General features: G+C 41.0%; 1 protein-coding gene across 1 annotated transcript in view; it reads right to left on the minus strand.

Annotated features, from left to right (window-relative positions):
* LOC117366936 (IgGFc-binding protein-like) overlaps positions 1–13,278 on the minus strand; it is a 164,457-nt gene that overhangs the window by 85,884 nt on the left and 65,295 nt on the right. Inside the window, exons 48-56 of the mRNA XM_033958996.1 lie at positions 12,818–13,086; positions 11,843–11,902; positions 8,764–8,907; positions 7,673–7,929; positions 3,780–3,864; positions 2,306–2,380; positions 1,789–2,027; positions 1,413–1,696; positions 15–289 (exon numbers count right to left, since the gene is read on the minus strand). Coding sequence (XP_033814887.1) covers positions 15–289; positions 1,413–1,696; positions 1,789–2,027; positions 2,306–2,380; positions 3,780–3,864; positions 7,673–7,929; positions 8,764–8,907; positions 11,843–11,902; positions 12,818–13,086 — 1,688 coding nt within the window. The remainder of the gene's footprint in view (positions 1–14; positions 290–1,412; positions 1,697–1,788; positions 2,028–2,305; positions 2,381–3,779; positions 3,865–7,672; positions 7,930–8,763; positions 8,908–11,842; positions 11,903–12,817; positions 13,087–13,278) is intronic.

Here is a 13,278-nt window from a genome sequence, read left to right on the forward strand (position 1 = left end):
ATTCCTGTACATACGGCAGAATGTTGCATTCCTCCAGGGCTCTACTTTCATGCCGTGTGCCTGACATGCATCTGCGTAAGACTGAAGACTCCTGCACAGCGAGTCGGGATCCATCTTCAGCTCACACAAGTCATAAATACAGTTGGTGAAGTGAGCGCTTGGGGGTAGGACAGAATGACACCATCTGAAAGGCCCATTTGCATCAGTGATGATACCACAGAAGCTGTTGCTTTCAATGACCTCTTTCTCCTCCTCAGTACAGTTGGGTTCATGCTTAGAACCAGAACAGCTGGAAGAAAAGAAGAGAGACGTTCTGTGTCATTGCGTGATTCTGTACAGCAAAGTCACCTTATTAAATTTGCTTCTAAGGATGGGAATTCTACCAAGAAGAAATGGACATTTTTGCATAAATGGCATTTATTTATTTATTGACAACAGTTTCCTTCAGAATTGATGTCAAGGCTAAACTCGCTCGACCACTGTCATCACAGCAGGGTGGTCCATTTGCTGGAATGAATATGTAGATTTGCGAAATTTTCATTTTGGACTGCTGTAAGCTGTAAATGCAAGTTGTAGATGCTTTACATGTAGTAAATCAGTTTGCAAAGTATAGAAGGCGTTTAAAATATATTAAAGATAGTGTTCATAGTTAAGTGGACATATTCGAATAATGAACAATTGTGGTAACAGCTACTTCTATGTGTACGTATGCAGCGTGTATAGATTTCACGGTGGTATGAGATGGGTGTGGGAGAGAATAAACGGATCTTTCAAAAATGTCCCCATCTGTATTAACACTTCCTCGAAGGATTCGTAAATATCAACAAACTGCTGGGTGGACAAGAGGTTTGAAGATGTGAGTGAGGGGACCAGCATGCTTCTGTTTCTGAGCTTAAAAATTATCTCAAAAAGCCATAATTTGGAGTTTAGAACTCGTCTCTTTAATTGGCTCTTCTTGTTCCTGTAGTTTTACAAACTCTGGTACTTACACGTGAATGTTGTTAAATCGGCAATTACTCATATTAAGTAGCAGGCTTTCCTGTGTAACAGACTGAGTAATGGCCTTCTCTTTTATTCTTATTATTTTGTAAAATTACTCTTCTTGATGTTATACATACATTTACTCTTATGCATCATATGTATTTTACAAAATGTTCAACTTTCGAAGAGCTTTTTGTAAAATACATGTAAAATTGTGAATATCGTCAACTGGAGGGGGCCTTCTTGAGCGTGAAGTCATATGTAATATGGGGCTTTTATTTCAGCTGTTCTTTATCATTATTTCTCTATTTTTGAGGATACTCTTCTCAGAAAGAGAATAATTCATTTTTAGACCATGACCTTCCACTTAATAAAAATAAATGGTAAAAAATTTCATGCAAAAGTAGGATTTTCTGCTAAAGGCAACCAACCTTGAATCATTGCCAACCTGCCAGCTGTTACCAAGGCTGACGGAGTCTGGTTCCATTTGTCCATCTGGGTTTAAGAAGTCATCAAGAGGATTCTCATTATAATTTCCACACATTCCACAAACTTTGCCTTTATAGGTGCTGGGAAGAGTCACTTCCACTCTGTGGTTGCCATCAAATCTCACTTTCAGTCCAAAGACTGTGGTCAGAAGAACGTACTGTCCACTCAGGGAAACTTCAAGACCTGGTAAGTAGTTTATGGGAAGTATTTCGGATTCCCCATTAACCTGTAGTTACACATGTCAGGTCAGAATAACTTGTGATGAAACACATTTCTTATTGCTTCTTCTTACAATGTCTAATAACTAAATACACTTACCTTCACACTTCTGTTCTTCTCCAGTGTGATCCTGTTTCCATACACATCGATATCTACATATTTGACGTATGAAACATGTGTATATGCTCCTCGGTGTTCATTGGCTGCTTCAATGTTGAAATACGGTAGACTGCTGTCATTACACAGGTGAGATAATGTGTATTTACAGGTTCCCATGAAATGATGGACTTGATTATCAAATGTGTAATAATGAGGATCTCCTTCCACCACGCATGAATCTTTAGCGAAAAGAGAGGGAAATGGAGCTCAAAATTAATTGTCATACATAATCCCTGAGAGACAGAGAGAAAACTAAGACTTAAATAACTTTCACCCAATATCAAGGCTTTGGGAATAATAAGTATTTTATGCTTTATAAACTCATAATGAAGCTTCATAATCTACACGCAAATCAACTACTTCCCAAAAGAAACTAATATGACGCCCTCTTTTAGCAGAGTTAATAAACTGTTATATTTTTCAGATCCTGGAGGAAGGTCCTGTTGCTGACAATTACCTGAAGTGATTGGTGGTGGTGAAGATGATGTGGTTGGTGATGTCGTCGTAGTTGGAGTTGTGGTTAAAACGGATCCTATATATGGAAAATATAATAATGGTGTAAATTCAGATACTTTTGTGATTTCATTATATGGTCCCTCCTTTTACAAAACCGTAGCGCGGTTTATTGCAGTAACAGCTCTGATGCTCCTAGAGGACCTGGCTTTCATTTTTGGTTTGTAACTAACTAAATAGGGACTCCTGATGCAGGCGGTTTAGCCAAAACACGGTCCGTGACGAGGCCATGATTTTCCAGATGTTTTATGACTGAGGTGATGGATTTATGTTCGTGCTTTACCACTGGTTGCTATTAAAGTGTGATTTGATGGCCAGGCTCTCTCTGCTCTGGTCCACTGACTTGCTGCTACTTGGGCAGAGCTGAGTGTCTCCATTATTGGTATATATATTACAGTTACTCATTACTTTTGCAAGAAAACGATCATTACAGTTACTGCTTAACTCTGTATTCATTTGATTTTGTTTGATGAAATATTTAATCCATTCTTAGAAAACTAAGAGGTGAGGCTTTTGACCAAGGTGCACATGTGGCCTTCAGAATTGGTTCAAAATAACCAAAATATGAAAGTTAACCAGATTATGAGGTTCAGTTTATGAAAATAGTATTCACTGTTTATATGTGAAAACAAGATGTCTATGTGGACCTCAGGAACTGGTCCATTTGCAATTTGAAGTATTTCCACAATGTTAGACTTTCGTCCCAGTAAGACCATAAGAGGTTTCATCCTGAGTCAGGTTCAAGGTTCATCAAGCCCTGCATCCTGTCTCTAACTGTGGCCAATCTTTAGGACTGGGAAGTACCCAAAAGATTTCACTTGCTGCTCACTCAGTAGATGGCCATCTCCCAAATGGGGGATTAAGGAGGTGTCATGCCTTAATCCCTGAAGTGGACAGCTGCTCAATCAAAGTACCTTTCTCTAAACTGGATTTGACTAGGTCTAGATACGGATATCCATCTTTTTAGACTTGAACACCCCTTCCCCTTCTGTGATCCGAGCTGGGCATCTATAGTCCCATGCAAAATATACCCAGGCCTTGTCCACTTGCCATTTGGACATGCTTTCATGTTAGACGCCCATATCTTGCCTTTCAGACTTTTCCTATGTACATTATTTTCTCTTCATTTTTCCTCTTCCCTATATTGGAGTTCCTTTCTACCCTAACTCTTGTTAACCGTGTCGAGCTTTACGAATGTAGAGATGATGGGGTATACAAACTTAAGGTTTAGATTAGATTAGATTAGATTATAAAATTGGAATTTGGACATCCATGCAATATGGATGCCGAAACAGATATCCAAAACAAGACGAGAGCTTCTACAATAACCACCAATGAGTAATATAATGAATTAACATAGAACATACGATACTGCCACATTTTTGGATGTAGAAATGATGTTACACTGAAAATCTCACCTGAGCAATAGCCTTGCACCACAGATAAATCATCCACGGCAATATCACTACGGTAATCATTGCCTCTCACACCTTCCAGAATGATCTAGAGCAGAATTAGACATTGGTATTAATCATTTAACATACGGTAAATGATGCTCCTTCAATGAGAAACATTTTGAAACAATCATTACGGATTGCATCACCAGCAGGGCAGGAAGAATTAGGAATCACTCCTGCCCCCTTGTTCAATCAGAACTGGGGGAACGGGAGAAGGTCACCTTCTATATTTGATGCTGTAATGGAGATGGCGGAGGCTCAAGTCTTAAAACAAAGTGGAAGTTAGTATATTTATTTCTGTTTCATTTGATCAATGAAAGGCACAAGATAGGACATCGTGGATTTCAATTTGCATTTTAGATTTTTTTGCTTGGACATCCAGATCAGAGCTCTAGGCAAGTTACACATGTTGAAATTTCCTTGGCATTTCCAATGAAAGCTCATCCCAAGATCAAAGTTCACCCGAGTGGTCACTGGTTAAAGACATCCTTAATAGAACATTTCATTTTCTGGGTGGCACCTATAAGCACTGGTTATGGTACCCATTTTAAGCCTATTTTGTAAAGACAGCTATGCACCTACTTCTCTTTACGGAAGGGTAATGGAAGTGGCAGAGTCCGTGGGTGCATCTACTTATCACCACTGACATAAGAACATAAGAATAGCTTTACTGGGTCAGACCAATGGTCCATCTAGCCAAGTAGTCCATCCTCATGGTGGCCAAACCAGGTCACTATTACCTGACTAAAACTAAACTAAACTAAACCTTAGGATTGTATACCGCAACTTCTCCACAATCGTAGAGCTCGGCGCAGTTTACAGGAGTTGGGAGAGAAAGAAACTCCAATGAAGGTTAAAGGATAAAGTATGAAGAATATTTAGAGGGCTTAGATGTTTGCGGAAAAGTTGGAGAGAGCTCAGGTTCCAAAGAGGGGAGGTAAGGTTGTTCCAGAGCTCAGTGATTCTGAAGGGGAGGGAGGTCCCTAGTTTTTCTGCATGGAAAATGCCTTTTAATAAGGGAAAGGATAGTTTTAATTTGTGGGTGGGTCTGGTGGTATTAGGATTTGAAGAATTCCAAGAAAGTGGGATAAAGGGAGGGAGGATGCCGTGTAGGATTTTGAAAGTTAGACAGGCGCATTTGAAGTGGACTCTAGTGATTATCGGAAGCCAGTGAAGCTTGGACAGGAGCGGTGAGACATGGTCAAATTTACTTTTTGCGAAGATAAGCTTAGCCGTGGAATTCTGAATCCGCTGCAGTCTATGAAGGTTTTTCTTAGTTAGGCTTAAGTAGATAGAGTTGCAATAGTCCAATCTGGAAAGGATGATGGATTGGACAAGGACGGTAAAGTGTTTTTGATGGAAACAAGATCTTACTTTCCTCAGCATGTGAAGGCTGAAAACGCATTTTTTTACCAAGGAATTGAGGTGGTCTTTGAAGGACAGTGTAGAATCAATGTTGATACCCAGAACATTGCTTGAGAACTCAAGCTGCACAGTGGAGCCAGAGGACAGTGGGATGGAGGTGGGTAGTTGGTCAAGTTATGGGCCGAGCCAAAGTAGTTTTGTTTTGGACTCGTTCAGTTTCATTTGCACAGTGTGGGCCCAGGATTTAAGGTCCGTTATACAAGAGGATATGTTCTCAGAGAGTTGAGGTTTGAATTATTCTTGAGGAGGACGAGGATGTCATCAGCATAAGTATAAATTGTTTCTAGGTGGGATAGATGGAGGAGTTTTAGGGAGGTCATATAGATGTTGAAAAAAATAGGAGCTAGAGGTGAGCCTTGCGGGACTCCACATATCAATTTCCAGGGGGAGGATGAGGTGCCATTTATGTTGACAGTGTAAGAACGAGAACGTAAGAATTTTGAGAACCAGTCTAGGACTGTGGAGTTAATACCTATCTTAGAGAGTTGGTAGACTAGAATATCATGATGGACAACGTCAAAAGCAGCAGAAAGGTCGAATTGTAGGAGGACGGCAAACTTATTTCGAGTTGTTGAACCTTTGAGATTAAGGTGGTCAGTAGGGATTCGGTGCTGAAGTTGAGACAAAAGCCATATTGGTAAGGTAGGAGAATAGAGAATCTCTCTAAATATGATGAGAGTTGGGTTGATATGATGGATTCTAGCATCTTGGTTAGGAGAGGGATATTTGCTATTGTGCGATAGCTGGATGGTGTGGAGGGATCTAGGTCAGATTTTTTCAGTAGTGGGGTCAAGGCAATATGACCCATTTCTGGGGAAAAAAGGCCCGAATGTAGGGCGGAGTTTATGAGTTTGGTAATAGATAAGATGGCCTATGCAGGAATTTGCTCGTATAGGTAGGAGGGGAATGGGTCTAAGGAACAGTTGCAGGATTTCAGTTTGTGGCAGAGTTTGAAGACCAGGGATTCGGATACGTGCTCAAAGGTAGTCCAGGATCTGTCGACTGGGATAGGGTTGGAGACCGTTAGGGTAGAATTGGAGTCGGTGGGCACCAGAGAGTTGTAGGAGACTGTAGGTGGGAAGGAGCATCTCAAGGTAGTGACCTTTTCGTTGAAGAATTTTGCCAGAACATCGGCTGATGGAGTGGAGGGGAGCAAGGTGGAGTCTTTTTTGGAAGTTAAGGAGCGCCAGATGTTGAATAGTTGAGTAGCAACATTCCATGCTACTGATCCAGGGCAAGCAGTGGCTTCCCCCATAACTTTTCCTCCAGGAAATTGTTTAAACCTTTCTGAAAACCAGCTACGCTATCCGCTCTTACCACAACCAATGGCAATGCTTTCCAGAGCTTAACTATTCTCTGAGTGAAAACAAATTCCCTCCTATTGGTTTTAAAAGTATTTCCCTGTAACTTTATCGAGTGTCCCCTAGTCTTTGTAATTTTTGACGGAGTGAAAAATCGATCCACTTGTACCCGTTCTACTGCACTCACGATTTTGTAGACTTCAATTTTAATCTCCCCTCAAGCTATCTTTTTTCCTCACTAAAGAACCCTAAGCTGACACCTGCTCTATAACTAGTGTAAATAGCCAAACCTAGATTTATCCATGAACGTGCAAAAAAAGTATAATAGTACGAGTGCCTGATTATTATTCAATGTAAACTGCTTAGGACCTATGCAAATATAAAAATAAATTTTATAACTTGTGCACTCAAGCCATGCTCCATTCAGACTTTGCCAATACTCCTTTCCAGAAGCCACCGAACCCTGCTTCTTAGAAACTGATGTCCTCTGGCTCTACAACACAATTCTCATCCCCTCTTTTCCCCTCTCCACAAACCCAATCTCATTTCACAATGACCAAATCCTGCAGGGGCAGCAACTAACCTGCCAAGCTGATCAAGTGGAACTTTCCATTCAGGAGCCTCTAAACCTGACCATGCCAGGCAGAAACAAGGCCCCTGGTGGATTTGGCCACTTTGGCCTGAATTGAGGTAAAGAAAGGGGACATGGGAGGACCTTAATGTCAAAAGCTACTTTGGATTAGAAAGGTGTGACTTATTTTTAACTGGAGTTAGGGGAGAAGAGCCCTCTAAACCAAGATTTTAATGCAACTACACAAAAACTAGAATTTAAAATGATATATATATTCTTATGCATTGATTTATAGAATATGGATGTTAGAATCACATTTGCATTTCTAGCTAAAGTTTGCAATAAACAACCACTAAGTCGTGGCTTTTTCTGACTTGGTACCTCTACTTCATATCAGGCTGAATCAATTAATATATGTATATATTCTCCTCTTCTTTCATCCAATATCATTTGACATTGTATTGTAGCTAGACAAAGTGATTCCATATATATTCTTGTGCTTACACACTGTACTCTATAGGAGACATTGATCAGACAGGGATGAATATATCTCCTACCTGTGTATTACTTGAGAGATCCAGAAGGACTTCTGCATAATACCACTTATCTCCTTTATTGCCCATCTCTGACCATTCATTCTGAAGAACTCCATTCTTTACCACAGAAACCTTTAGCTCCATCGTCAGAGCGACGCCAAACATGTGATACCAAAAGCGGAAGCAATGAGGCCCCTGGGCGCGGCATCGAGGGCTGAGCAGCCGAGCTACAGCTCCACGGCTGGCATCATTCCCTTCAATATAGATGTAGTAGCCGTCTAAAAGAGAAGCCAACGCTCAGTTTCTACGGAAACGTTCTGACAGTGGGATGTGAAGAGCGAACTAGAAATGCAGTGCATGCTTCATACATAATATATTTGGGATCTCATCCAAAACTTCTAAAAAGATTAAAACTTATTCAGAACACAGCGGTTCGTTTGATTTTTGGCCTGAAAAAACATGACCGTGTCACTCCATTTTATCAACAGTTGCATTGATTGCCTTTTGAGGCAAGAATACTGACTAAGTGCGGTTCTATTTGTTTTAAGGCCTTGCTTGGTCTGGCTCCTATTTACCTGTTTTGAACGACATAAACCGAACAGGATCACTCGAGGACGCTATCTATTTGTTTATCCGACCATAAAATCTTGCCGATATAAGAGATTCTTTGACAAACTACTCACATTTCAGGCAAGCAAAATGAATTTTTGGTTATGTACCATTATTTCTCAGGCTTATTCTTATATGTCTTTTAGGAAGCTGTTGAAAACTGATTTGTTTGATAAATTTGTAATACCTTTTTCTTCTGATCTGAAGGTATTGCCTTCAAAAAGTAAACACAAATGTAATAAATTAACCCCTTCCTTTACAAAGGGTTTTTAGCGCCGGCCATGACGGCAATTGCTCGGAAGCTCATAGCAATTCTATGAGCGTCGGAGCTGGTGGCCGGTGCTAAATATGCTAGCGCAGTTTTGTAAAGGTGGGGGTAAGATAGTAAGTCATAACCTATAAAAGTGGACCAACACCGCTATGATGCCAATTTATCCGATGTTTGGAAAGAAACTGCAGCAAAACTTGATTCGATATGATCAATTTCTCATTTCTGCACCTACTTCCGGTTGTGTGGTCATAGGAGGGTCCTGTTAAAAAACTTTCTGTTGGTCCCTTTTGACGTCTCCAGTCGAAGTGATCATCAATGGATTGCGTCCAGTGACAGAAGTCATCGTCAAATGTACAAGATAAGGGGCAAGGGTCAACTGGAACAGAAGGTGGAATAATATTATAGGTCATAGTAGGACATTTAGAAGTCAACCTGAATTCAGCTGAGTCACATCATTCTTCGGGGCTTTTTATATTCACAACATAAGCGACTTTGCTGCTCTTATTGGCTGACTGCTGAAACAAGGAATGCAAAAGAGAAATGTGGATTGTTTCCGTAGCTCTTTGGATCATGGTGTGGAAGGGTAGAGTAGTTTATGTATCATGTTTTACCATAAAAAGTTCTCTTTGGTAGCTCCTCCCTACAATATTTAATAATGGCAGTCAGCACTGGATTTCTATGGGTTGGTGCCAGGAAGGTCAATAAAGATTTGCAGTGGGATTCTCTAGCTCACAGGTGTCAAAGTCGGTCCTCGAAGGCCGCAATCCAGTCGGGTTTTCAGGATTTCCCTAATGAATATTCATGACATCTGTTAGCATACAATGAAAGCAGTGCATGCAAATAGATCATTGGGGAAATTCTGAAAACCCGGCAGAATTGCAGCCCTCAAGGACTGACTTTGACACCCCTGCTCAAAAAAATCCGGGAACGGTCTCAGGGAGTGGAAGTCATCCAGGCGGGAATCCTTCCTACGCAATTCAGTGCCACGGATTATCGGACATATTTCTATAATCTTACTTGTAAATATTTCATCAAATAGATAGAACTAAAACATACAAGTTCCACTATCAAATCAATGACTATATTATTGATTAATCTCTGGACATTGTAGGTAAAAGTAAAATTATTATCCAAGGATAAGTAAGTTTCCCACCCTCTTTACTAAACCGCATATTGGTTTTTAGTGCAGAGAGCATCAGGCTCATAGGAACTCTATGAGCGTCAGGAGCTGCGCAGAGCATGCAACGTGGCTCCCTATTCTATTGCAGTTCAGTAAAGGGGGGGTTTGTTAGCAAGATTGAAAATTGCAGACTGAGAAGTGATAATTGACAAAATGCAGAAGGTTATTTCTTTTAACTGTAATATGGGTGATGGGACAAAAGCATGCGAGACTTTGCCGCGCCAATATTGCAGCGCAGACAATTCAGCGTAAGACCCCAGCGCACCCCTAAAAAGGTACTTTTAAAGAGCTCCAATGGGTTGTGTGGGGGGAACCCCCCCCTTTTACTTCATACTATTCACGCTGGCGTTGTGGGGGGGGCGTGGGGGGTGCAATCCCCCACTTTATAGAGAAAACTTAACTTTTTCCTAAAAATCAGGAAAAAGTTAAGTTTACTGTATACTGGAGAGTTCCAAATCCCCCCCCCCTACAGCAGCGTGAAGAGTATGAAGTAAACTGGGAGGGTTCCCCACTTACACCCCGCATCAAAGCTCTTTAAAAGTAACTTTTTAGGTGGCGCGCTGGGGTCTTGCGTTGATTTGTCTGTGCTGCAATGTCGGCGCATCGAAGTTCCGCGCGCGAATGACTATGAACCGTAATATTGCAGGTTAAAATTAGCCCCCTCTTTAATGCATAGAGTGGGTTTTAGAATTCCTAAGAGCATCGGAGCAGTTGCCGCTGCTGCCAGCGCTAAAACCCAGACTAAGGGCTCCTTTTACGAAGCCGCGTTAATGGCTGTAGCGCACACACCTTTTTAGTGCACGCTAACCCCCACGCTAGCCGAAAAACTAACGCTTGCTCAAGAGAAGGCGGTAGCGGCTAGGGTGGCCGGCAAATTAGCGCACGCCATTACACGCATTAAACCACTAACGCGGCTTCATAAAAGGAGCCTTAAGCGTTAGTAAAAGATGGGGTAAGTTACTTATGTAATTGAGATAAAAAATAAGTTACAGATGCCATGTAATAAGCAATTTAAAAATGATCTAATATTTCATCTACTTAAGGGATAAAAACAAAAAAGCAATGAAATAATGATCCTCTGGAATCTATTACTGGACAGTTATATATATACAGGAGTGTGAACTCCTCCCCCTGCAGTCCATTGGAGAGATCAATCTGCCTGCTTTTAAATATCAGCAGCAGTGGAGATCAACTGCTTTTACACCTAAGCAGCAACGAGACCAGCCACAACCACCGAGAGCACACAGACCCGATCCTACCAAGAGAGTGAACTCTTCCCCCCCTGCAATCCGCTAAGAAGATCGACTGTCGGCTCCGGGCGGCTTTCCCGCAGAGGAGAGAATCCTGCATTCACTGTGGGCCTCATCTGGGGCAGCCTCCTTGGAGCGGCTGGGGCACGGGCAGTGTGTCTGGGAGGGAATGCATGGATGGGAGAACATCTCAGGGGAGGAGACATAGGCATCCTGGGACTGTCGGCCAAGTCTCTTCCCTGAAGAAGCCCTTTCTGGAAACGTCAATCGCTCCTCCTAAACTTACTTGCTCCACTTCATCACTTCATCATGCTTCTATTCCTTTCTCTCCTCTCTTCTACCTTCCAAAGTATTTAGATCAATGCTGTCTTGTTAAAATGTTTATTTTATTTTTATTTTTCCTCTAACTCTACTTTTCACTTCTCTATTACCCTCCAGGTACTTTAGTTAGATTGTGAGCCTTCGGGACAGTAAGGGAATTTTTCAAGTACCTTTCTTATTTCTAATCTTAATGTATATTTTCTGTAAACCGCTTAGAACCTAACGGATGGAGCGGTATATAAGAAATAAATTACATTACATTACATTACATTATATAACAGTTGCTCAAATGTGGAGAAAGGAAATATGTAACAGTATTAGGTTCTTATTACATTTATATCACTTCTATATTACAGTATCATTTTTCTAACATCACTAAACTTGTGCCCACCCCTCTCAGAGCACCTCTTACTTCACCCAGACTTAAGTGGATACATTTTAACGTGATAACGAGTTTCCTGGTTAGAAATTAGCCAGCAGGCAGCCTTAAAATCTCAGCAATAATGATTTAAGCCATTAAGTCTAAAGTCTTTTAGACTTTAGAAGTTTTTTTTTTGTACCTGTTGTGCTGGGTGCACCTGAGGAGGTGGTGGAAGGAGATGGTGGTGTAGACGAAAGATCTAAAAGAGAAGAAAACACCGGCCAATGTAGACTCCCACGTCAACTCACTTTTCTTAAAAAAAAGAACAACTTATTGCATGATTAATAACTATAAAATGGAGTCGGTGCCTTAAGAAAAATAACGAATCTCATTTATGTTTACTGATGATCTTAGACGTCTAAACCTAGGCAATGATTCTTTGGTAAACCTTGCTCAAATCTTTCATCTGCCATCAACACCCTAGACCACAACCTCTTGTGATTGTTTGAAAATATTCTGCTCATATTTAGCTGCATTTTTGATGACTAAGGGGGTCTTTTACTAAGCTGCGGTAGCACACCTTAGTAAAAGACCCTGTAAATGTTGGCACCTTGTTTAAAGATGTACCCCTTACGTGGATAAACTAGGGCTTAAGCATGAACAGAGTCAGGGCAATACCGAAACTTAACCAGATGGCGACAGTATTCTGAGAGTGGCTCTGAATACCCAGAAATGTTGTGGCTGCTGTGGCCAGCGTTTTGAAAGAAAAGTATGAATTACAGATGTTTACTCTTGACTAGATGGCTTCCAGTTAAAAATGAATGAGCCTGGAGAAGAAGGTTTAGTTATAATAGCTGTAAGCTGTTCCTGTCTTGGTTAACTGGTTGGCTAGTGTTGTACATAGATGTTCAAAGCACAGAGTTATATTTTTCTCATGTTTCACCCTACGAAATGTACAAAACCATACGTACTGTTCACTACAACTTTCAATATAAAATGGACTAAAACATATTATAATTCTTGATAGCAGAAGAGATTTCTTAGTATGGAAACAAAGGAATTCTAAGACTTGATTTCTCAGCTAATAATAACAGCGCAATGCCTACAAGCTCTGGATAAGGAAATCAAACCAATTTTTGGTAAATCACTGGTAACATTTATTAATAGACTTTACCGCATATGGTCCCTTTCCTCCAGTCACCCAGAAGTATTCCAGCCGCCTCACACGCAGCCGCATAAGATGCCAGGACAACGCAGAGCTGGTCAGAGCTCCCCCCTGTGGCGCACTGGTCATAGACGCAACTCTCAAAGTACACATTGGGTGGGATAAGAGAATGGCAGGGGCTGAAAGGGCCATTGGTCATCGTTAGGACTTTGCAGTCCTCCTCAGCTGTCTGTTGCAGGGCTGGTGGACATGGTTTGGGATCAGTTGTTGCATTGCAGCTAGGAACAAATAAGGTACAGTTATTGATGACCTCCAATGGTGATGGATCTGATAAGACATGGAACATGATGTAAATTTTGCCTACATGCAATTAGGTGTTTGAATTAGAGGACAGAACAATGACAAGCTATTGTCAAATGCTGTGTTGCTTTACTAGATTTTAGATATATGGTAAAAATTGGCCAATTCTA

The sequence above is a fragment of the Geotrypetes seraphini genome, chromosome 9 (genome assembly GCF_902459505.1).
Source record: "Geotrypetes seraphini chromosome 9, aGeoSer1.1, whole genome shotgun sequence".
NCBI classification, from domain to species: domain Eukaryota; kingdom Metazoa; phylum Chordata; class Amphibia; order Gymnophiona; family Dermophiidae; genus Geotrypetes; species Geotrypetes seraphini.